We start from the raw sequence: 26,371 nt of genomic DNA on the forward strand, positions 1-26,371 counted from the left end.
GGGAATGGCTAGAATTCGCTGATATACAAATCTTGGGGTTTTTGGTGATAGTCATGCCATGATGGGATTCTACCACCTCCGGACATGAGTGAACTAGCTTTTCTCTTGGGTAAAAGGCTGGCCCAGTGTTAGGGCCACTATCCATCTGTTACCCAACTTATTTTTCAAGCATTATTCTTCTTTCTATTAGTCACTAGGGCTTCTTTTCTTCTTATATTAAAATACATTTGACTTTATAGAGACAGATTTGCTGCTTTCACACATCACCTGTCCCTTCAGGAAATGTAAGTTCATTATGAAACCATGGGGAAAATAATGCCTGCTGTTTGTTTCTTTTTTTCCCAGCAACTGAAAGAAAAACAGTGGATATTTTGAAACTTAGATACTAACATTTTTTGTCTCTGTTAAAATCTACATAAACTGGATGAATTCAAAAGGTCCTGAACAATAACAGATTGTGTTGCTGTCAATAAGATTTTGGGAAGTAAGCATTCATGAAAATTTGCCCATGTTCCCAAGTATATGTGCTTAAATATATAATTCTATGCACTTGCATACTTAAGTAATCTCAGCTTTCTATGAAAACTCCCAAACAGAGTTAGAGATAGACCCCCATTCTCTAACCACTACCTTGTTCTGCTTGACACACATCCTACAAAGCCTTTGAACACTTTGGCTATTGACACATGCCCTACAAGGCCTTTGAACTCTTTGTCTGTTTTCTGGTACTTAAATAATGGTGCACAGAGAGAAATAAAGCTATGTGGAAGCAATGACATGAGTCAGAGGTGATTTAGGAAGCTGCAAAATCTATTGCCAGTAACAGAAGAAATGAGAATCTGGGGAGTGACTATGAACAAGAAATTTCTGCTGGGTTGAAGCATTTCTTAAGGTTCCCTCCATGATAGGAAAGTGATTCATTGTTGACAACAGTTGGCAAAGGTCTTACTGTAGTGGCTTAAAAATGGATTCACTGTGTTAACAGACACAGGACAAAAGTAACTCTCAAAGCATGTAACAATACTGTAGTGGTCTTAAAAACGGTCATGTCCCTTTCCGAGGACATCAGTCACAGACGAGTAATCAGCATCAGGTCAGTTTCCTTATGTGGAAGAGATTGCAGCGATAGGAACATTTCAACAGCAGATGGTCCAAGACAAAAAAGAAAAAAAAAAAGCCTTTGAACTGAATACATCATTCCTGCTGTGTCACAGGCAGCTTGTCTAGGACATGGTGTGGTTACAGAGACACACAAGAACTCTTGATAAAAAAGAAATAACGCATTGGCTGAATAGAATGCTAAATTATACTGCAGTGAGAAAGCGCACTTTATCAAGCATGATGAGTGAAGCACCTACAAAGCATATCCTTAATGCTCTTCCAATTTACAGAGAGTTCTTGCTTCATATGCACTACCTACAAACTGTAATGGATCAGATTTACAGGCAACAGAAGAGAAGGTTCAGACAAAGATGGGGAAAGAAGTAAAAATCACAATGAAGGAGAAAGCTGAGCACTGAAAAGGAGATGGCAAGGACTTTCATAGGAAAAGGCTGAGGGGAGGAGAGGAAAAGAGCGAGAGAGATGTCATGGGGAACCTGCCTGGTGGAAGGTGAAGGACAGGTACTGTGAAGTCCTCTGTTGACCTCTATGGCTAATGGTTTGCCGGTAAGGGAGTTGTGTGCCATTTAAGGAATTTTTTTATTTATTCAAGCAAAAGAGATGTGGCAGGTGTAGTACTCATCACGCATGTGATAATTATATCTTTGGAGCATTATGAACAGCAGCCAAGCGCATTCAGTGCTCCCACAGGTTAGCTACAGCCTTCCCGCACCTTGCCTTACTGCTATGGCAGAAGGCTTTATCACATGTGGGTGTGCTATATATATAGAACAGGACAAGGAAGGAGGAAGAGATTTATATTTAGAGGCAGAATCCAAGACTGAAATGGAATTTTGGAAACGCAAACTGTACAATAAGCAATTCTGAAAACATCATGCCTAAATCTGAAACTCATTTTCAAATGACCCTTGTGATCAAGAATCTTCTGTCTTTCAGAACCAGGATTAACTATGTAATATGAAAATCCTTTTATGGCATCATTAGAGTCTGTTGAATAGTCTGGATTTAAGCCCTTGCCATGGCCTTTTTGTGATACTCCAAACTGGCAGCTGCCAGGGGTTCAGGGTGGACAAGATTCTCTACTGAGTTTAAACGTGGCTCCCTGGCATCCCTGGTATGCTGGGGGTTTTATGTCACTGGGAGAATGCATGTCCCCATTTGTGTCCAGCTCTGGAATGTCTTGCAAAATTATTGTTTAAAATCATGGTATAGGAGCTTATACGAAAACCCATTTCACATCACTACTGAGTATTTTTATTGTAGGAACCATGTAACTCTGATTATATTTTAGAAAGACAAAGATCAGACCTGTACTGTCTGACCAGCTATCTTTTAAATTCCCTAAAACTCTTCTAACCTTTCACAGTTATGCAGCACATACAGATACAACAGGGAAATGTAAAGATTTTATCAACAGAAACTCAGGATAATCAGCATAAATCGAATTTAGTGAGATTTCCCACATTCTGACAGATAAAGTCTTCATTTCTCTATTCATGGTGGACACCAGAGAAGAGAAACAATGTGCTTGTGAAGAATGTGACACTCCTGTATAATAGGGATTGAGGACTTTGCGTAATTGCACACACAACAAACAACTCTGGAAAAATCTTGTAGGTCTCCAAGCATGACACAAAGGTCATCTTACAGTTGCTTTCTGGGACTAGAAATTATAAACATCACCATGAAATTATCTGGTATGATGGTCACAACTACTTCTACACTGTATGATCCTGCCTAGAGGCACCTGTCTTCATGAGGACTTACAAAAGCTCTTGGATACAAATAAAAGCTCTCAGAAAAGCAGTAACACAAAAATTTACTTACTATGCCTCTAGGTTATATGCAGCTTTGGGGAACATCCAAAGAGCTGCACTGTGCATATCCTACAGATTTTAGAACTGTGAAAACATACCCCTGGTGTAATATTGATACTGCTTTGGTGCAATATGGTGCATTCATGCAGTTACTGGCCGGGCAGTGCAAATTTTTTCCTTCTCTCTATTCCTGCTGATGACATTTTATTGTTTCTGGTCAGGATGCTGCCATCCCTGAAGATGCCCACCACAGGGTCTTTTTCCACATATTATTGGGATAAAAGGATATAGTATCATGACATTCGCAGGAATGTATGCTACGTACCTGATAATCTCTCAGCCTAATAAAGAGTTAGGGCTAAATTCTATCCTCAGCTGTGCCTCTGTGATTCACACTGAAGCAATAGGCCTCCACCCTTCTTCTTGCTATCCTCTATACAGCACAATTAACACTGGGGAGTTGTACAAGGACATGCAATGACCATTTCCTGTTTCATTTAATTAATTAATATGTTTCAACAAAACAGAACAGATAACTGACTGGCCCTGGAGAACTTGTACTCTGATGTGGACTGAGATCCTCCTGCTGAGGCAACCACTGAATTTCAGCAGAGTCCACACGGTGATGCCCCTTCTTTCTTTCTGTTTTTCATTCTTGCCTTTCTTGCAGAAGCACTGGGGAGCATGCCAACCTGATTGGAGTGATGCTGGTTTTACGAGAGAGGTGTACGTTGGCCAGAAGCAGTGAGAATCTAGAGGATAACTTTAAGAAAACTGAATCTGTCTATCTTACAATTGAGCTGTTTGCTGTTCAACAGGCTTTATTACAGTCTAGGAAAACAGGCCAGCAGTTCAGCACTTAGTGAATAATCTTGCTTTCCCTGTGACAAGTCACAGGCAAGGCCTGTCACAGAATCCATAGTAGGAAGATAATTCGTACTCCACAAGGGCATGCTATTGTCCTTTAGACACGTATCTAGAGCTGACTGTGAATATCAAAAGCACCTTGCTCATAATAAATTGGAGAGCAGTAGCTGAGGCTGATACATAAGGTTCAATCTTATGTGTTTTCTTGCTGAAGTCAGCAGTGGTTTCAGAGCTTTGACAGATTTTTTTTTACCACTGCTCCTGATGTGATGGGGACTTTGGTCCCCACAGAAGGAGGTTATCATCTCACTAGGTGAAAACCAGTAGCAACAATAGTGAACCTACAAGCAGACTAAACTGACTCTTTCACCTTTACCACATGCTCCTACGCTGATTATTACATGAACTGCATAGGAATTATTCTCCAAGCCAGAAAAGCACCAAGGGAAAATCACTGATGGTTCAGCTGCCAGTGAAAGCTTCCACTGTTCATAATATTTTCAGGACACACTGTTTTCAGTTGGAAAGCCAGGGTAGGTTATTCACTTTGTTTTATCCTGTTTTATTGTTTTAACCCTCTTTGGTGGAAAAGCAGTTGAACTGTACTCCATATGCATGGAAATCCTGGCCAAGGTAAAAATGCCAAGTGGCTTATTGTTTCAATGAAAGCAGCTAATTTTCTCTTTCCCTTTGAGCTCAAGTACTTCACTTTTCTATTGAGGCTCTATGGAACATTAGTTTCCACAAAGGTCTTTTTTTTAGCTAATACATATGTATAAAAGCAAGCTCTATTGTGGCACCCCACATCTGTATGACTGTATTAGAAAATTAACATTCTGGTTATATTGGAAGATTATATATGCTGACATCCCTCACAGAACATATTACTACTGATTATGAGCAATAGTCTGTCCTTGGGAATCTAAGTCCTGCACACCAGTAATCAAAGAGGCTCAGGGAAATTGCTCACTACTGAGAAGTCCTGGGTATAAGGATATCCTGTAAATAGAAACCCACTGCTCCTAGTTCTGTGTTTATCCCACAGATGTGTGCTGCAGAGGAAACATGTTTCTTTGTACCCAAAGGCAACAGGTTATTCACATCACAAGTAAGATCAGTTCCACTTCCAAATGTTGTCCTTGAGGTTAAAAGCTGTTGTGTTTCTACTGTATGGCAGATGTCAGTGTAGCACAAGGCAATACCATGACAGGGTTGATACACTGTGGAAGTTGTGGGATGCCTTTCAACGTCCTGTGGAACCCTAGAAAACCCTTTTCAAATTCAGATGCCTGGTAAAGCTAACACCCATCTTTGGAAAGGAACTACTCCCAGCCAGAGCTCTCCTGATGGCAGCAGAACTACACCAGGAATGATTATGAATGAGTTAGAATCATAGAATCATAAAGTAGTTAGGATTGTAAAGGACAAGGGGTAATGGGTACAAATTGGAACACAAGAGGTTCCACTTAAACCTGAGAAGAAACTTCTTCTCAGTGAGGGTGATGGAACACTGGAACAGGCTGCCCAGGGAGGTTGTGGAATCTTCTTCTCTGGAGACATTCAAAACCCGCCTGGACACGTTCCTGTGTAACCTTATCTAGGTGTTCCTGCTCCGGCAGGGGATTGGACTAGATGATCTTTTGAGGTCCCTTCCAATCTCTAACATACTGTGATACGTACTGTGACTTTAAGATCATATAGTTCCAACCCCCCCTGCCATGTGCAGGGACGCCTCACCCTAGACCATGTCACCCAAGGCTTTGTCCAGCCTGGCCTTGAACCTGTTTTGGTTTGTTTTGTTTTACACAATAAACAAGAAGAGATTAGATGTTAGACCCCTCCTGAAACCCCTGCTGGTTTGAAGACTGGCATTGCTCCAGACAGCACAGCTGATGAAGGCAGTTTCTATAGTATGGATACTATAGAAACAAAAGCTTCTTTGAGACAATTCATCTGTAGGAGATAGCTTGTGTTTGAAAGGTACTCTCCTGATCTCACATAGCATATGTCTCTGTGGAGCTGAGAAAGGCTGTCAGGGAAGATCTCGTTTTCCAAAAGGCACGCTTAAGCCTGGCTTCTCATGCAGATCTTTCTGTCATTCACAGACCCAGCCTTTCAAAGCTCTACAGCTTTTTATAAGAACAAAAAGAACAGCCAGTAATTCTGAATTATCTTCAATGAAAATGGTTTTTCCTTCAGTCTCCTGGGTAATTTTTTCCTTTTATCGTGAGTTCAAATTGATGGCAAGCTCAGCCTGTAATTATGGTGGTAGTGCTGGGATGGTTAAATACCCTAGAAGCCCAATGCCACTAAATAAATAAATATATTAACTTTCACTTGAAATCTCCCTGTTGCTTCAGTCATGTCTGGTTGCAGCTTGCCCAGTGCAGTCTCTGCCCTCTGGGAAAAAATGTGTTTACAGCAAGGCAATGGGGACTTATGCCTGCTAGATGATTTTAGCAGGCTGGTAAAAATGAAGTCTCACGTGCAACAGATGAAACTCAACAATCAAGCAAAGACCTCAGAATCCAGAGGGCAGATGACTGTTCAAAAGTCCAGGTCTGATCTTCAACTATAGTAAATCAGGGGCATGACCATAATTATTAGTGCTTACTCAAAGTCACTAGTATCAGATGAGGAACTTACTTGAAAAGATTAACTGACTTCCCACATGAATTATTTCTATCTCTAACACTCGGCCAAATTCCAATTCTCTTAGTCAGATTCCAATAAAAGAAAAGACTCATTCAAATAAATTCTTCCTCACATTTTATATGTTCCAGCAGAAATATTGGTCTATGGGGGGTTTAAGTGAGGGCTCAGTGAGAAGATAACTTAATAGTTCTTGAAACCAGGAAAGTTGGTTTCTCTCTCTGCCTGTGTGATGCAGTAACAAAACAAACCAGAAAGAACTTCATGCCTCAGAATCAAAGGCAAATCTGGATTTACCCATAACGAAGGGATTTGCAGCTACGCAAGTTTGAAACAAGCATTTTACAAAAGTTGAAAGCCTGGGCAAAATTTGTATCTCACTTAGAATTTCAAATACAGTGATGTAGCCATTCATTTTCCTGGATGAAGGAGCCTATCCATCTCTTAGAGATGAAAAGCAATCTGACTGAGGCCTTGAGGATTTTAACTGTCCTCGGGTAAAGGGTGAAAAACCCCTTCTCAATAACAAACTTCAATTCCCCTACTCTACATCACCCATTTTCAAATTAAGTAGAAAGGTGCATGGAAACTCTTGATCTCCCTGAATCTTACATGTCTTGCTCTGGTGAAACTTGGGGCCCTGTTTTAACATTTCCAAAATGGGAAAAAGTAACAAAGCTCTATTTTCTTGTAATTCTCCTATATCTTCTTCCATGAAATATGTTGGATGTAGCTATTCCTTCTCCTAATGCCAGGAGCATAGTGATCACGATGTCAGACCACAGTACTGCTATTCTCCTGTGGGCACGTTGGGCTATTTTAAGTAAACTCCATTCTAAGTCATGATTATGCTTAGAGCTGGGTTTAACTTCAGCTCTCCTGGCCACATTCCAGCCAAGATAATTATATTCTGCTTGCCAAAATTCCCCATGCAGCTTCAGTGCAAAACAAGCTATCCTTCATACATGTCCTTATACACTTGTGTCCTTTGTTTTTAAACACCTGTCCCATTTTACCCTGAAGGTGGCTTAACTCTAATGATGTGAAAACAAACCCTGCATTTACAGTTCATAAAGTGCTTTAGGATCCTTTGGGACTAAGGACATTAAATGAATGCAAGCTGTAATATTAAAAATATATGAAACTTTACAGTAACATTTGCCATTGTTTTTGGCACTGTGTAGCAGCAGGGGACCCATTGTGTTGGGAACCACAACTGCAGAATAAAGATGGTTCCCCAAATTTGATCCAGCTGGAAGTAGTCACATATCCAACTGTTGCTTCCTGTAACGTGACAAGAGCAGAAGCAACTTGGTGGGGTGCTAAAGGAAGGGCTTCATCTGCCTGAGCACCATGAATAGGCTTAGCCTGATTCCTTCAGAAAAGAGTCCATAATCCAAACTAAATGACTTAGCAGGTAGGCACCAGCAGGCAGGTGAAGGAAAGCTATCACAATTTCTCCTGGGGTTTGTAAGTCACTGGCTGACACTAACAGGAAAGCAGATTGAATTTACAACATATTCCACATATCATATCTTGTAATGCAGATAAGATCTCCTCCTCTTCAGCTTGTAGAGGAGAGGGCCAAGAGTGTGTGTGGGAGACACAATCAAGGTTTACAAAGTCATGAAAGTGACAGATAAGCTGAATGTGGAACTGTTGATCACCAGATCTCACAGTATTAGGAGAGGATGTTGACTAAAAGTAGTAGTAAATCAGCTTAAAACATATATGAGAAAGTACTTGTCTACACAGCAGGTAGTGAACTTCTGGAACTTGTTGCCACAGGAGATTGTGAGGGCAAAAGGCCTTAAAGGGTTCAGATAAATCCATGGATGGCAGGTCTATAAATAGCCAGTAAAGGCAAAAAGCAGAAGTGTGCCCTCTAACATCTCTAATGTAGTAAACATAAATCTGGGAGCAGTCAAAGGGGACTGGAAAGCATGAAATGACAAGGTTTGTGCATTTGCCCTCCTGCCACTGTCAGGACCTGAACACTGGGTCAGCTGGACCACAGGTCTGACAAAATTACTTATGTACCTATGATGAACATTTGACAAGCACTGAAGGGCTCAAGGTATGCTAAGGACAGTACAGAACCTCAAAATACACCAGCATAGTACAAACTATAGCACTGATAGGCTTAGCCCATATTTAAAAGAAATTTTGAGGGATTAACATATTCTCCCCAGTATAAAGTGCATTCTTATACAAGTCATGCAAAAAGGAAGAAATTTCTCCTCTTGCCTATACTTGCTCTCTGTGATGCTAAAATGTATACCATAACATATGGTATTGCAAAAGTATTATCTTACGCATTCTTAGGCATCTCCAGTAACTACAATGGTGCAATTTCAAGGGGGCATTACTCCGTCCTATCTGATGTATTTCTTTGTCACTACAGTATTGCATTCAGCATTTGAAGGGTGTAATTCAGGCTGCAGGATGGGAGGTATCATCCATGTATTTCTATCACAAGACACTGTAAAGTGTACAAGAATCATTAAAGAAATGTAAATCAACCAATCATTTTTACTCTTTGGTCTACATATTCTGGGTTTAATGATCTGTCACCAAAAAGGAGATTTAAAAAAGAACAAAGTTGTTCTTTTAGCTACTATGCAAACCCAGATCTGCTTATCCTGGGCATTCTGTGCTTTATTTACACCGATGTAAACCCAGAGTCTCTCCATTAATGTCCAGAGGAAGTCTACATTGCAATTAAGATAAGAACTAGGATCAACAGACATTCTGCATCGTTTCCTTTTGCCCACTGAGATTTTTTTTTTTTCCCCTTAAAAAGGCTGACATTTGCCCTGGCTTTAACCCACCAAGCTCAATCCAATCCCTACACACATATATCTGTGTAGATGTACTCACGCTAGCCTAGCACCGCAGTTTTCGCCTTCAATATCTGCTCCAGGGACGTTGTCTGTGTTCACTGACTCGGTCTCACTGGTGGGCATGCTCACTGTAAGAGTCAAAAGGAAGAAAAAGAGAGGGTTGGTCAGTAGAACCTGGCGTATCTATTAATGACTCATATGAGTGAAGGAACTAGCTTAATAAAAAGCTGCTGCTCCTGAGGATTAAGAAGTTTGCTAAGCAAGTCTAGCGCCTCCATGTACAGGCCAGGTTGGGTAGGTAGACTTCAGAAACATACACAGGTCATACAAATGCTAAAGAAAAGAGATGAAGCAGCTGCCTTTTTTCTTTCATAGTCAGTTCCTGGAAATTTTATGAATGAGAACCATTGAAAACTAGAGACCTTGGCAAAGCCAAGAAGTTTTTATTTGATTCAATGGAACACTTAAAGAATTCCCCTTTACTTGCACAAGCCCAACCACCTCACTGCCCTCCCCAGTCTTTTGTGCAATGATTAGAATACAAATAAAATGTACCAGATTGGCATGTATTCAGACAAATGTCTTCTGTTAGCCTGCTAGCAAGTGCCACATAAAGAATACCAGTGGTTCATATGTCATATATCAACCATTAATGCGTTTCAACATTACACTTATAAACTGGACCTATAAGGCTAAGAGGGGAATTCAGACTCTTTGATCCATTCAAAGGAGCTAATGAATATGGACTATGATAGAGATTTTACATTGACACTCACCAACTAATATCTGGACAGAGTTTCTTAGGGTTTTAAAGAAGTGGAACAACCTTAGGCATGAACTTAATCTCATTTGGATTCAAGGACCTGTCATGTTTTCTGTTATCAAGCCTCACTATTTTAATTGCTCTACAGTTCACACACAAACACAAAAATCACCATTTTTAGTCCACCAGCTGCTCTTGACTCCTGTATGAGGTAATAACTCCTAAATATATAATCATTCAACAGAAGTTAGGACAATGAAGAGTATCATATGTGTCCTCTTCATTCCTCCCTCCTTTTCAAATACACAAACCAAATGAAAAAATGATACTTAAAACTGAATGATGGAGGAGTTAAACAGATCTTTTAGATGCCTGGTAAAACTTCAGAACATGACCTATATTAACAGTTGGATATCTAAGAGATGAAACTTGAGAGTATGCACTATTTAGCCGTTGGAAGGCTTCTAATAGCCTGTAAGAATACATTACTCAGAGCTAAGAACATATCTGTTTGTGGGTTCTTGGCACAAAAGGATGCAATGTAGAACAAATAGCTTCTGCATTTCAATTGGGCATATGTTTAATGAATCATGGGGCCACATCTTATTTCAGAGGCTTGAAAGATATCAGCAGGTTTATACAAAGAGGTCCTGGGTTCCTGCTTTGAAAGCATGATGGTAGAAATGTCCCTCAAAGTGAACTATGTTTCCTTCATCCTATCCCAACATTTCACAAGCCTACAGCATATATCTTAGGAGATCTAAAGGTCTTGTGCTGTTTTCTTTGGACCATATGAAATAATGGACTCTAGCACTGTAGACATAACTATTAAATATTGTACTCTAACGGTGCTTGTTCCTTTACAAAGACTAGATGTTTTAATAATCTTGTCTATTTGGGAAGACAAAGAATCAACTGAATTAATGTTTTGATGCACATGAAGCAGTCAAGTAAGCTGTAAGAAAAAACAACATTCATAATTCAAATTTGCAGTCCAGAATGAGACCTTCAGAAAAAAAAAAAAAAACCAAACCCAAAACGCTAATATTTCACAAGTCATCTTTGAAGATGAGGTAAAGCACCTTCAAGACATATTTGAGCTTATTTGCAAATGGAAAACAATTTTGAAGACATTAGCAAGAGATTGATTTGCAGAACAGCTTATTATCTTGAGTGCATGAAGAGGACACTGAACAAGCAATACAGAAAGCAAGGCAGGCACATGCAGAAGTATACAAAGCTATAATATATGTCGGTTTGTACAATATACAGACACACAAACACACAGATATATGCAATGTGGACACAGAGTGCAGTGGAACATTACCATGAGTTTCTGTGGAGTGACTAAACCAAGCAAACTTTCCTTTCTTCTCATCAGGCAAGCCAGCTGGAGTGCTTCCTTTCACAGACAAGATGGTCAGTGTCAAGTACCAGGAACAAGACATCAACAGAGAACATGCACCCAGTGACAGGCAAAAGAAAAAGACAAGGAACTCAGCTTACACATGACATCCACTTCTGTCTGAAAACTTCATCATATGAATTAAAAGTACAAAATGAAAGCCAAAGGTATACGGAAGTACGAAATATCATAGCAGATCATCAGAGGACAACTATTCCTGGCTTTCTGCTCTTTTTGTATCTGCTTTCTGAGAACACGAAGTTGCTGAATTTGGGTTTGCATGTCAACTCCTTTTTCTAGTGATGCCAGTGGCAAAACTCCTCTTGTTTGGCTGTTTAACATACTGAAGTTGATGAGACCTAGGCAATTACAACGTGTCCTCAGGTTATTCCCTGAACCTTATGGTCAGAACCTGCACTAGCCTATTTTTGAATGAGGTTCATCTGCTTTCCTCCAAAACTGCTCCAATATGTAGGAACTTTTCCAAAGCTATCAGAGCTGCTAACAGAAAGTTGTTGGGTTAATCACATTTCTCTGTATTTCCCTATCTCTAGAGATTAACAATCTTGGTCAAGCACCCAGATGTACATTGCCTTACTCAAACTAAGATACCCCTAGACTATGCCTCATAATTTCTCTTTGAGTTTAGATTCAGCATTCACCCTCTGATGTCCTCCTGGTGTGTGGCTTTTCACAGCATTAATGTTAATCTTCTGCCTGTTATGCACAGAGGTCCTTGGCCCACACAGGTCAGAGGCGCATGAACAGAGATGTCCTAGAATGTACTTTGCACTTCCTTAATCTCAGCTCTGCTGAAAGCCAAATTTAAGCAAGGTGAGTGATGAAGGTGCTGTGGCACATGGGCTGAAGAGACTGCTGTGGTTCTGGCTATCTTGCTGGCACCAGCTCACAGGCATTTATTGCATGGCACTGACAGAAAATGTTAAGGACAATAAAAAGTATTAAGATGGTATCAAATATTAGAGGAATGATGGTCAGAACTTAAAGGTCAGGACAGACAGGGTATTAGGACTATATTCCCTAATGCCTCAGCAGAACAACCACTTACTTTACCTGGCACCTCACATCACCTTCAATATCAGGTTGTGTAGGTGCTGTGAGGTTCACTGAGGTCAGTTAACAAATCCTGAAAACAGAAGATGCTGCAGAAGGGTTATGTATAAATTGGGGCTGAATATGAGAGGAAGTAGATCAAATACTGCCCAGATGGCTTTCTTATCTGACTCAGTTCTCAGAGATGCAGACCTTGTGCCCACACTCTGGCTCCAGCCTAGAAACAAGGCAGTCATTTTTTGCAGTCCGGGTAATTAATTACTGGAACCATGTACCAAGAATGATGGTGGTAAAGCCACCACAGGAATGTTTTAATCAGGAAGAGATGTTTTTTCCTAAATGGTGGGATCTAGTCCAGACCAGAGTTATGTTTAGGACCATGTTATACAGACTAAGCCATCTCAATGGCCACTTCCTTCCTGTAATTTCAGGAGCTGAGACAAAGGCAAGAAAGGCAAATGCATATTTCCTCCCACCTCGGTACAAAGAGACTTAAGCAGTGGAAATCCTGGTGCCTTGCGTCCTCTGCCACATGTGTTCAGGGGCTTATGCACTCTTACAGGAGTAGTTCCCTATCAGCTTCAAAAGGTCCATTGCTTGTAACCCAGTCAGAGATCCCCATGGGGCTTGGTTCTGTCAGATGTAGAGAAAGCCCACCTCCCTGTTTCCTGGCCTTCAACCAGACCATTAAATTCATTTCATTGAAGGTGCTTCAGAGTCCAAACTGCAGCATGGGCAAGGCAGTGATCAATCCCTGGGAATACTACTCGTCAACTGATGTTTTATACAGGTGTATATAGGTGACTTCTTGACAGTAAAGAACAACTCTGTCCACACACCTGTCCATCCTAAGTGACGTCAGGTTGTTAAAGAGGTAAGAAGGCATTTCTGAATTTTGGATTTAGCACTGCATCCATGATAGACTCTGTTGATGAAATCTGTTAGTCACAGATTCTCTAGGTAGTGTAGCATAGTATTTTTTTAAAAGGGAAGAGAAACAACATTTAAAGGCATTCAAGTATCTCATAGTTTCAAGACAGTGCAAACCGTAAGGAAGATTATATACTCTCTCTCCAAAAGCTTCTGAAACCTTTACATATTTGGCACAGTGTGGCTCATCTCTCAATGTAGACATTTTATCCTGGACTACCTAAACTCAAATTTCACAATACTTATATAGCATTCCTGCAGCAGCTAAAGCAACAATAAAAGCTATGTAGCAGCTTCCTTAAAATAAATCAGAAAAATGCTTCATGTTATGTCAATTCTAGCTCTTAGACCCAACAGACAGAAATAAGGACAAAGAGTGCAGTCTGTGACTGGCTAGACAGACAGATGTGCAAGACCCTTTGAGAGCCTTTGTTCCATGTCACTGGCATCAAGTGCTGATACCAGTCCTACTCTTGCACTAACATATGTCCCTTCTATACTGAAATGCCCCATGGACGTGCAATGAATTATTAGATGGCAGGTTGCCAAAAGACAGTCAGACACTGAAACAGAAAGCTGGCACAAGCAAATACCTTTCTGTGTAGCTTTGAAATAATTTTTCCTTTACACACTTGGAAAGCAATAGTTGCTCCTATTCCAGAAATATCATTATCACTGCTGCATCTTGCATTTATGACACTTCTGTCATCTTGACAGTGGAAAAAAATCTATTCAGATTCATCTCTGTGGATTATATAACGTTGCCGTAATTGTTGCTGAATCTCACTTTAATACTGTGACAATTTAAGATCCAGAGAAGACTGTGCCTGGGCAAAGGGTGCTCAGTCCCACAACCATAGACAAAGCACAAACTTCTCAAATATTTTAATGGGATAAGTTACTACATGACTTTGCAGATCTGGGTATCAGTTCTAGAACAGGGTATGTTAGAGACTATTCACATTGCCTGACTTCATGTCTGTGATTTTGCTCTCTGAGTTAGACTACACAGGCAGATAGTTTCCTATCACAGGTTTTGAGTGCTATACTAATATCTCTCTCAACGGTATGGACAGGATGGGCATTTACATTATGCTGGTGGTTAGATAATTGGCTTGAAACAGTGTAACTATCCAACGGTTCATTCATATTGATAAAGACCTGTAGTGGTTTTCAAACTCAGAAAAGCAACAATACACTTGATTGTGTTTTCTAATATGCTCAGTGGGACTCCAATTTCTTCAACACTCCAATTTCTACTAGTATTGAATTGCTTTGCAAAACATGGGTCTAAATCCACCTTTTGCCCGTGATGGCATTTGAGGTCAAAAGGACTTGAAATCACTCCATCACTTTATTTTGTCACCTTGATCAGACAACCAAGCCTTTCTATGTATCCATTCTATTTCCTTAAAAGGGGGATTATAATTCTGCACTCACCTTGCAAATCTCTCTGAGATCTGCTGATGAAATATATTACAATAAGTGCTAAGTACTATAGTTATTACTGATGCTGATGTCTCCCAAGCGGGAATCTGCAGACCTATAAAGCAAATCTAAAGAGCAAAGAGGTCCTGTGAATTCTCTAGCTGGGATTTAAGATTTCTTTTTCCAAAACAAGAATAAATTGCAATATCCAGGCTGATTCCTTTAACAGAATGTGCATCGAGTGAATGACTTTGTTTCCAGTACAAACCTTGCTTCCCATGGTGCCTCTCATGCCCATCATTTCATGAATGAGTCTATGGCAGCTGTCAGAATATTAATCACCTCATATTTTCTTTGGTGAAGAGCTCTCATTTTAATTAATACATGAATATTGCCTAGCTTTCCTCTTCTCAGTGCTTGGTTTGGAAATGCTGCATTCATTTATTTTATTCATTAATTTAAATAGGATACAGCTTTCATTCTGCTACATGCATACAGTGTCTTGGGAACAATCAGTGAGTATGTTCCTAAATGCAAGCAGTATGCAGAAAGTAAACTGTGCAGAGGTAAATTATTAGTTTTCTCTACATGTCCTGATTTTGTTAGGAAAATATAATAGATACAACTGCATAGACTCTTGCATTTTCTATTTTGAAGAGGAGCTCTGGAATAGGAAAGCTTCTACAGGAGAAGAGGAAAGGGAACTTGAACTATATGTAGGATCTTGGTGGTTACATACCTCTCAGACAGAGTGCATGAGTGAATCCAGAAGAGTAAAAAACATAATCAGAAATATTGGGAAAATTCTTGGAAAACGTTTACCAAGAGCTCAGAGATCGATGCTCATATATGGACAGTGTATATACAGAAAGTATTATACACACAATATTACACTAAATACATGTAATATATACAGTTTGCATAACCTAATTTTGTGCTATGTACAAATGACTGCAATTGCAAGGAGAGAGAGCTTGATTCAAGCTATCCTTCAAGGTCAGCCACAGAACCTAAGATAGTAATAAAGAGCCATAAAGCGATTGCCAGTTGTATTCACTTCAGTCAAACAGCAAAAGGCTTTTGATAAAAAGATCTTTGCACCAGTGAACCAGCAGCAAAGGTGCTGCAGCTAGTATGTACTAACAAGACCTGTCATAACAGTAAAACCAGGCTGGGCTTTGGACTGCATCAGAGAAGGCTGATGCAGTTTAGCGCTGTTTTACTGAATGGATTAAACCTTACTTCCCTTACAGAAATGAGAAATGTTGCCAATATTGAGATAGAGTACTGTATCTTCAAACATCTAACTCAAATAAATTATACATTTTACAACATAAATTGCAATGTATATATTTATATAAAATGACTAGTTCTTACAAGTCCTTCTCCCGTCCCAGAGAGTCACCATAGGCCCATACACATCCTATGATGTTGAGAGGATATAGCCATAGGCTAAGTAAATGTATACCATACCCAAAAAGGAATGGAAGAGCACTGTGTATCAAATGCATAGGCATATGATTAACAGATCTGTCATTACCATATGCAGATTACTGCACACCTATGAATGCATTACCTTGCTACTAATTAATCTTCCTGGGACTTATTTTAGTATAACAAACTCCTCAGCTACTTTATACAGCTGCCATTTTTCTTCTTTTTATAGCAATACTGACAGTAATGTGCCTCGTTCCGCAAATACTTGTTCATTTCAGCCCCTGGGTGGAAAGCACATTGCACAGAGGACCATGTAATGGGCACAGCCAAGCTCCTGGCTTGCCAAGAGACAGCCTTTGCAAGCTTCAGACATGTTGTAGTCTGTGTTTGAGAGGAAGAACTTAAAATCCATTTCACATTTCCCTGCCTGAAGGGCAAAGGTATTCTTTGCATAACCTGTGGTATCCCAAATGTGTCTTAAGCACAGAATGTAGGACTCACCCAAAAGCAGCCTTTACAGAAACGAATCTAAGCCTCTTGTAAAAAAGGCAAGAAAAGCAGTCTCCCTGGATAACTGGTTGTACTGCTGAGCAAACACCCAAGTCTGCAACAGGAGTCCATTCACTGCAGAGTATCTGACTGCAAGTGCAATGGAAGTAACTCTTAATCCCTATGGCTGAAGGAGAACAGATGGGTTGGGTCACAGGGTGACAGAACTGATACCAGAACAGATGTAAAGATGTCTCTCTCCTGAATCTGGATCCTCCTATCACATTCTAAACTAGTTTTTTTGTCTGATGAATGAGTCGTATTGTTTGCATTGTAAGGAGCAAGAACTGATGTGCCAAAGTGCAAGGCATTTAGGCATTTACTTGACAGGACAGTTTATAGCTAGGTTTCTGGTGTCACTCTAATAGCTTTTAGCAACCCCTCTGGTTCCCCAGAACAATTGAATTGAAGCAATTCAATTAAAAAAAAAAAAGTGAAACAATTGAAACATTTGAGGATCTATGACTCTTTCAGCAGTATTTTGTGATGGTGAACAAATTACAGCGGCACATTCTAAATGGTTCTGAGAGATTCTTTCCTCATTCTTTATGATTTTTAGTGGAAGAAGGTAGGACAAGCAGCAGTGTTATCAAATCCATATGAATCTACTGTGCAAAATAATACACAGACACAAGCAGAAGCATCTCGCTTGAAAATCAGCAGGATTATATTATTGCAGGCTGGTCTGACAGGCGCCATAGAAATGGGGGCACGAGAGATACAAACACTGTGGGTAATGTGTTGGGAAGCATACAAACGTTGATCATGAACAAAATTACTAACCACAAAGAAAGTGCCTTCAAGACAGTAAAATCAACAACTAAAAGAAAGAATCCCTCCTGCTTCAATTGTCTTTGTCCCTCTAATAATCACGATGCTATTCCTGTTTTGCTCACCAGCACTGTTATTAATGACAATAACCAGCACATAAGTTCCAAGCACAAATGTGGCATTAAAGTAGGCCATGTGTTTTTTTCCTCAAATTCCTGTGCATGCGGGAACTTCTGCATCTGCCCACCCATACAAATATGCACCTGGGTGGTGAACCAGTGACTTTGATGAGGATCTCTTGCTTCAGCAAAAACATCTTTGCTCTTTGAGTTCACAGACCTGTGAATCCATCTTCCCTGCAGAGTCCAGGAGAAGCAAAAGAAAAATTACAGAAGCTAGTTCCAACTCGATCTGCTTAGGTCATCAGAAACTCTCCAGGGAGTGATGCTCACCACCTAGACTGCAAAGCTTCAAAGTGACTGGGATGCAGTTGTTTCATGACATTCCTGCTTGTTGCAAGCCATTTCAAGGTGGGTGATGACTGAAAACCCAGCAAGTAGTCTACAGTTTGTGAGCTAGAGCACTTAAGAGGATATGTCAAGACAGCAGTGACTGTTTGGACAGTGCAGTGGGTGAGAAGTCAAAGTCTGGTGGCTTGCAGTGGATATCTTTCCCAGAAGGAACTCGCACAACCCTGCAGCCAGGGAACTTGGGCAGGAATTGTGCCACTGAGAACGTACATCTCTCTGAGGACTGTATCTAGTATAGAAGAAGGAAAATATTCTCTTGGAGCCTGGCTCTTGTTGGCAGAACATCAGAAAAAAAGGAAAAGTGAATGCGAGGGGGAAATTGGACTGTATTATTTCAAAGGACAGGCAGGGCAACTGGGCAGAGGTTGGGCCACAGGTGAAGGGACTGTGGGAAAGAACAAGTGACTGAATGCTTTCATCTGAAAAACCAATCTGCAAGCTGGAAGAGTAGTTGTATGTTTCCTGTGCCTGGGAAGACTTAATTTAGGAGTGACTTGCTTAAAATATTTAAGCATTAATATTATGATGAAGAGAGAGCAGCAAGGCCCAGTCCACCTGAGCTGTCCCATTGCACAGGCACTGCCTGACAAAGATCAGTTGTCTTCAAGTGCAGACATTTTCTAACAGCAGTATTGATGTGGGATGTGTGAGAAGGCTTCTGGATGATGCCTTCCTTGATGGTAATTCTGGATTGTTTGAACCACCAATTCAGTTCACTGATTAACAGGTATAACAACACACACAAGATCTAGGTCACTGAAGCCAACAAGGCTGTGTGAAAGCACTAGACCCCTGTAGCTGCAATCATGTATCACACTGAACAGATTCTGTTCAGCTTCATGAGCCGAAATGGATCTCACCTCTATTCTGAAATGTGCATAAAATTCTGTTTTTAAAACCTAGTCTGCTACATTTCTTCTGTGCCTAGTAAATAAAATGCTTGTGATTTTGCATGCTGCTCCTGCATGTGGAGTTCTTTCAGACACTTTTGCTAACATAATGACTAGTCTGATACTAGACACTATTATCACAATATCATATGAGTCAGAAGCATGAGACATGCTAGCTGGGCAGGCTGTGTGTTACTGTGCAGAAAAGCAAAGAATTGAAGTTAAAAGTTTTGCCCTTAAAGTCAGCTTGTCAAACCTGCAATTAAAGCTTTTATACCTCTTGAGTAAGGCATTGAGAATAGGTCAATTATGCTGAGCCAAAGAAACAAGCATTTTATAATGACCTTGAAATAATAGATTCCTAGTTTGCAAATACTTCTAGCATGTGCATGCTGGAGACTGAGGGACTGATAACAACAGCTTGAGCTAAGCTTAGTGTGGGCAGGTGTTATGCAAGCTTCCCTCACACAGCTGTGTTAAAACAAGTAATTCGTGACCTGGCATAGCCCTGTTATTCTGCTCGTGGTTCTTCAAACAGCTAGATAATACACTTACATTTTGATCCGCACATCTGTGAGGATCCACGCAGCTCTGCCACTGCATCCTTGTTCTGATGCTTAACCCTTCTGCTACTTCAGCCTGTGCATTTTAATACAGTTAAAATTCTCATTAGGTAACATTCTCATTCTAACCTCCAGTGACTCGTGTTACCTATCCTTGGGCCCACTACAAGACCTCTACAGTTTGCACTTAGAGGGACACACCTGATTGCAGTCCTTCCTCAGGTGGACAAGAAGTAAGGTGCATCTGTGAACTCTGCAAATGGAAATGAGGATGTGAGCAGCACCATGAGCACCCATGGGCCCTAAAGCTGCATTTGAATTTAAGCCTTGAAATCTGAAAGGCCAATTCTCTTATCTGTTGACTTATCTCTACAATCCTGCTAACTGAAGAGCTGCTGTAATCAGCAGGCAGACTCAGTGCCACAGCTATTTTCAGTTCAGTTCCCCAGTTGGAAAGATTTTACTTCCCCCGGCACCTCTCCAGGCTTGATGCCGTTTATGAGATTACTGGGATGGAGAGGCCTGCTTTTTTTTTCCAGGAGCAAGAGATTTTTATCTTATTAGCAGTTTGTGCTGGACTGCAAGCTTCCCAGGCTTCCCATATAGGAATAGAGCTGGGTGCCATTCACAGCTGTTGGTTTTTCTCAGGTACACCATCACTGGCTATCAATTTGGTAATATAAATACTAGTTCAGCTGTGTCATATCACTCAGACTCCTTGTCACCAAGCTCTGCCACAGGAATATCACTGTGCTGCAGACCTCCTGTTAGCTACAGGCACATTATGCTGCTCCTTCACAGCAGGATGGCCACTACCTCCATGTCACTACCTTTACAACAGGATGGGCAGCTTCCTAACCCCACTTATATTTAAAACAGAATAATATTATCTTTGCCTCCTTGTGTACTTGCTTGGGAATCAATCTAAGAAAGCAATGAACTACTCAGGCTACCTTTCAGTCAGGGGCAGGGAAAGCAGAAGATATGAGAGTTTTATTGGGAGAAGGATGCTAATACTACTCCTGCCTCCCTCAGCCTGTCCTGGACTCTTAAGAGGATTCTCAGCTTGACTCCTTCCCACATAGAACTCTTGGTCTGGGCCAAGGAATACAGGGTCTAGGCCTCAATATTTATCTTCCTGCTCATGAATCTTCAAGTTATAATATAAAATACATAAGGGAAGAAAAAGAGATAGGTAGGCAGGTCATGATGAATACACACTTAGCCTGAGGGGGAAAAAAGCTCATCTAGGAACCATTTCTGCTGCAATTGGTCCTATTGCATTCTTCTATCTACCAAGAACACTTTTAAGACATTCAAGTTACATGATGTATATTGAAGGTTCTAGTCATAGTGAACTTTTTCTACATGTCTTTGGAGTAACCACACTCAGTTGCCTCTTCTGATGCACCGGATGGCATTTTTGACATCCCACCTGGGATATGCCCTTCCAACTACCACACCACAGGCGTGCTATATTTGACCTGTTAGTCCACAATGAAGGCCTTAGTACCATGAAGTATCTAAATTGGCATTAGATGAACATGCTTTGGCAGCTGAACCCATCTGTACTGGCTTTGGTTTCCTGTAGAAAGGAAGTACATACATATACTTTTGAGCATATACAGTGCCAGGCACACTGGCTTTGGTCTCCACTGGCATTACTGTAATACAAGTAATTTTCACCCCCAACAGTTATTTCTAACTCCAAACACATGCTCCATGTCCCTCAGTTACTATTACTGAACACCACAGCCACTCTCCTGACAGTTCTGTATGCTAGATTAAAATATCCTCAGAGTTTCAGCTGCCATCAGTCCTGCTCACCAATACTTTCTTCTCAATGAAGAGGCTTTTAAGACTACATCTGCAATGATAACTGGTTTTCAAATATTGATCACAGGTCATTCTCACTGACTTCACTGGAACTGCTGAATACTCCACAGTTTTTAAAAGCACTTTAAGTGCTCTTTTAAAGATTTAACAGCACACTCTTGGCATCTACTTAAAGGGGCAGATGGAGATAAATTTATTTGTACAAAGGTGTCTTCCCCAGCTATGTAAACAATAGATACCTTCTAAAGCCTTACCCGCAAAGATATTTCTCTCTACCATGACAGTACTATAAGATGATTTCTACGTCAACGTAAGTCTCTCTTCCAGCGGGCAAAACAGAAGTGTTATCTCACCAGACAGTCTTTGCTAGGGAAATAGCTTTTATAGTAGATAAACTTAATGCCCTATCAACATTAATGTCAGCCTCTGTATGCTGTATCTGGTCACACATCACTGCTCTAGCGGTTCTCAGTGTAACGTTTGAGCTCCACGTTACAAGAATGAGGGAAGGGAGAAGCTGGAAAAAATTCTAAGCTTAACAATACAAGCCAAATCCTCAGCTGCAAAAGAGTAAAAGCTTGTGTAGATCATCACAAAACTTTTCACTCACAGAGAATCTTATATGAAAAGGCTTTTTCCCCAGATGTGAACTACAGCAGCCTGGGAACTTATTTAATTTATGCAGCTTTTGATGTCCATGAGGGAGCAAGAATTAAAATTGAGCCTGAAGGCAGAAACTAACACAGTTCTGGAGTTTGCTCTCATGCTGCCCTCCGCTCTTCCATGCACAAGTGGCAGCAACGGCATGGAGATTTGGTAGATGCTCATTGCAGTGACCCTTTCAGTCAGTTAATTATCTCAAAGCTGTCACTGTTCGTCAACACTCACTCAAGAAACTGGCAGCTGGAGCCAGACACATGCCTGAATTTGGCCCACCTTCCCCTAAGTGAAGAGTTACTCTGTTCTACTTTCTAGAAACGTTTTTCCCACTTCACAAAACAGTATCAGGCCTTCCGATGATAGGTTAGAACAGATTACTGCAGAATTATATATTGTAACATTGGTCACAGTTTTGTCCTGAGGCTTCCTGAATACCAGCAGCTTTTCCTTCTTTAGTTCTTCATCCAGATATAGGAAACAATTTGTTTTCTCCATACTGTGCTTTGACATTAAACGTAGCCTTGAGCTAAACTGCTTCTACATCTCATTTAGCTAGTTATGGTTTACCTACCCTCAGCAGTAATGATCAGCAGAGAAGGAATGGGAAGAAGGATTTCAAGTGGTTGCTCGCCTTTTGTTTTATGATCAAGGCTTCTTTTCATCCAGAAAGAAAGAAAATGGGAAGTTGTGAAATCCACAGAACAATGAAGCTAAATGCTGCTTTTTTATAAAAGCTAGTTGTTAAATTATGTTTCTAATAAAATAAAACCTGTGGGTTAATGTACAGAGTGAACCATCCATACATTCTGGGGAACAAGAAAATTGTAGCAAAGTGACTGAGATGATTATGGTGAATTTTCAATGAAGGAAAATAGTTCAAAACTACACAGATCAAGCCTGTAAATGCCTTACATGATACAATCTAAGGTCAAAATTTTCATCTAGAGGGCAGAGAATGATATGAGAGACTCTGGCACTGAGGGAGTGGGTGACCTTCAGAACATCGTTTACCTTTCCTGTGCCTTTTCCTTCAGATTAGACAAAAGAGCCCAGAACAACATTACTCCCCTCTCCAAATGTTAACCTGCATACATATTTTAAAGAACCAATGCTGTATATGAAACATTTCTAAGCATAACTTAAACCCCAAAGTTTTTAATTTCACTTCGTTGAGAGAATTACTTTTTTGTTATTTCCTCTTTACTCCTCTTGGAAATGGGGGGAAAGACAAACAACCAAGGATAAGGCCCTACTGCTTCCTTGCTTTTTCACTCACAAAAAAAGAAGAAAGCAACATGTGAAGAGAGTCAGGAAGGAAGTCTCCTCTCAGCTTTGGTCTGGTTCCAGTAGGAAAAAGTCAAATGTTGGCATCAGTTTTGTTGACGTTGATGGAATATAGGACAAAAATGGAAGCAGAAAGTTAAATAATGCAAATGACACTTTTATATGGCAGCTTTACTTGAGTATCACCAATATTACTTGAATATCATTGCCCTAGATGCTCTGCTACCACAGCTACCTACAATGTCACTATGAAGCCTCACAAATGCCTTCTCATTCTTTTCCAATCTATGCTTTTTTTTTTCCTTTTTAGGATATAAAAGTTTATCTGGGTCTGATCCCACATTTCCTGAAGTACAGTTATGAAAGCCAGATGCCTGCATTGACAGTGAGTCAAACTGATGCCAGGTACAACTTCATTTTAGCCAATGGAATTATGCACTGGGCAAACAGTACTATCTGGACTATTCAGTACTGTAAGTAACTTCAGATCCCGAATTATCTCATGCTCTCCATTTGGTGGATGACTGTTACACAATACTGAAGTCATGTGTGAGCACAGAAGCCTCTGGTTCATCAAGACCTCACACTGGGCAACATTTTCAAGTGCTGACACTGGCATGTTTTGTTACTGACCTCAGATGAAACAGATTGGGGCCCAAGTCCTTACCCAGGCAAAATCCCCAGCAACTTCAGTAGGATTTTCGCCTAAGGACTGCAGAAGCAATTCAGCCCAACGAGAGAACTAATCTCCCAGAAGCTTTTTCTAGGCAGCATGCTAATTATAGACTCAAGCTTGACATCTGTAGCATAAACCCATGCAGCATTTTGCAACCTGAGCTTCTCTGTGAAGAAAACAACCACACAACAAAAACAAAGCTGACTGAACATTTACAAAGGCCTTTTAGGAAGTATTCCTCAAACTATAGTATTGATATTAAGAGACGTGTATGAGCTACTTCAAGAGATGGCAAGGTAGAAAAATGCCACTGGGACTGTTTTCTATAGAGCATGCACTAGGCACAGCACACAGCTGGGAGTTGCTGTTACTCTTGTCTGAATAAACCATGTTTTGGAACCTCTGCCACAGAGTACATGGAGTTTTTCTTCCCTAGAGGAGACTGGTGGAGCAGAGAACACCGAAACCCACTTCTTTACTTCTTTTGTCCCTCTGTCTCCAGGTAAAAGGGAATAGATCTATCACAGCTACTAGACTCCTTGTGAAACACCTATCAAGTGCCCTTGTGAAATGGCTACAATTGTTGGCACTGCAGCAAATCTTTTCTTAGTTACCAGGTGATTATTTTCCACATCAGTGGACAATGATAAAAGTAGATGACATTGTACTTTCTTTATCTTTTAGGTTTTGACAGGTAATAAATCATTTTACAACACTGGCTTTTATTTCTTTGTATTTACACATGGAAAACAAAATGCAACCAGGTTGTGTGATAGCATCCTCAAATCACCAAATGGTATTGGAGGAATTAAACTGATAAAGGTTTCGTTTTTCAGCCTGTGCCTTTTACAGCTTTTGCTTAGATTATTTTAAATCCCACGCAAGTACTCTATGGTTTGGTGGTGGGTTTTTTTTTTGTTTTGTTTGTTTTTGTTTTTTTTTTTTTTTCATTTTGTTGGGTTGATTTTTTTTTCTAATTGCTTTTTGACAATAGGCAAAAATCCTCTAATATACCAATCTGTGCATGTCTGTCAAGGGGTGACTGCCCATGTCCTTTAATGTGTGTGTGAAATACCTTGGGACAAATTCTGAGGGTGAAACTAGAATAAATCTGAGGGAACTAACTTGGCTGTTAACAAGTTCAAAAGTGTTTCAAGTGTATTCTGTACAACAGGAGACAAAATTAACCCCATACACCATCTTTTTGCTCATAGAGTAAGAAGACCTGAATTTTAAGGCAACGATGGTAAAGACTGAATTTAAAATAGACATCTCACAAATATACTTTCATTTTCCCCTCCTCATCTATGCTGTTTCCCTAGCTGTGCTCTTCCCCAATGAATTTCATCATAGAAAGTGGACCAAGAGATTTTTTAGGCCACCCTGAAATTTTAGCCTATAACCAAGTCTTTGAAAATCCTGTTATGTGCTTTCTACCTTAGACATTATCCCACAGCACCATCCTATTTTTTAGGCTGAAAGTAATAAGCTACTGCCTTGTCAGTAAGCACTTGATTCAGAGGCCACAGAGCATGCTGACATGTGAAATTTCTAAATGTAAAAATTGAGCAAGTTGGTGTTCCTTTATCTTGGCATCCTGATTAGATCTGTACACAAAACTCTCTCTAGCCAACAGCTTCAAACTGCTAACTTTCCCAAAGGGTTGCAAAGGATTTAGTGACAACTTTCATTAAATTAAATGGAAAGTATTTGGTACATAGCCTCTCTGCAATCAACAGAGTCTCCTTGTGGTATATAAGTTGCCTTTGCAAAAGGAAATTGAGAGAAATTGGATAGCTAAGTCTAAAAGGCCTGCACTTTCAGAGAAAGGTGGCCACGCTTTTATCCCTGTTACGCAATAGAGTCAAACTGCTATTGGAGCTCTTGGGAATAAAACCCTGTTTGGGTTGAAATTACTCAGGCTTCTATTTCTAGAGTTCTCAAATTCTTCTCTTCTCATGTTTGAACCACTAGCTCTCCTGTTCTCAATTCTGGCCTGATGTTCAGAAGCACAAAGGGTTTCCATGAAAAATACATTTTTTCTGAAAGTGGCAATGGTCCAAGAGGATCCAATTTCTTCTAAAACTTGCACTTTTGCATCTGAAAACTTCTTCTCTGTCTCAGAATCATTTTCTGATGATTCTGAGAGTCTCGTTATCATGTGATTAAATGCATTTTTATTTCCTCATCATAAGTAGTGTTTTTCACAAGTAACACTGTTTGTAGGAGTGAGACAAAATCTGTAGCTCACCAGAAAGTTTGGCTGCAGTTGAT

General features: G+C 40.2%; 1 protein-coding gene across 1 annotated transcript in view; it reads right to left on the minus strand.

Moving 5' to 3' along the window:
• Window positions 1-26,371, minus strand: part of CACNA1C (calcium voltage-gated channel subunit alpha1 C) — a 484,424-nt gene that overhangs the window by 112,802 nt on the left and 345,251 nt on the right. Inside the window, exon 10 of the mRNA XM_061364015.1 lies at window positions 9,339-9,429. Coding sequence (XP_061219999.1) covers window positions 9,339-9,429 — 91 coding nt within the window. The remainder of the gene's footprint in view (window positions 1-9,338; window positions 9,430-26,371) is intronic.

This window comes from Neopsephotus bourkii, unplaced genomic scaffold (genome assembly GCF_033783945.1).
Source record: "Neopsephotus bourkii isolate Nb327-2 ecotype Australia unplaced genomic scaffold, CSIRO-AGI_Nbou_v1 NB_1183, whole genome shotgun sequence".
Lineage (NCBI taxonomy): Eukaryota > Metazoa > Chordata > Aves > Psittaciformes > Psittacidae > Neopsephotus > Neopsephotus bourkii.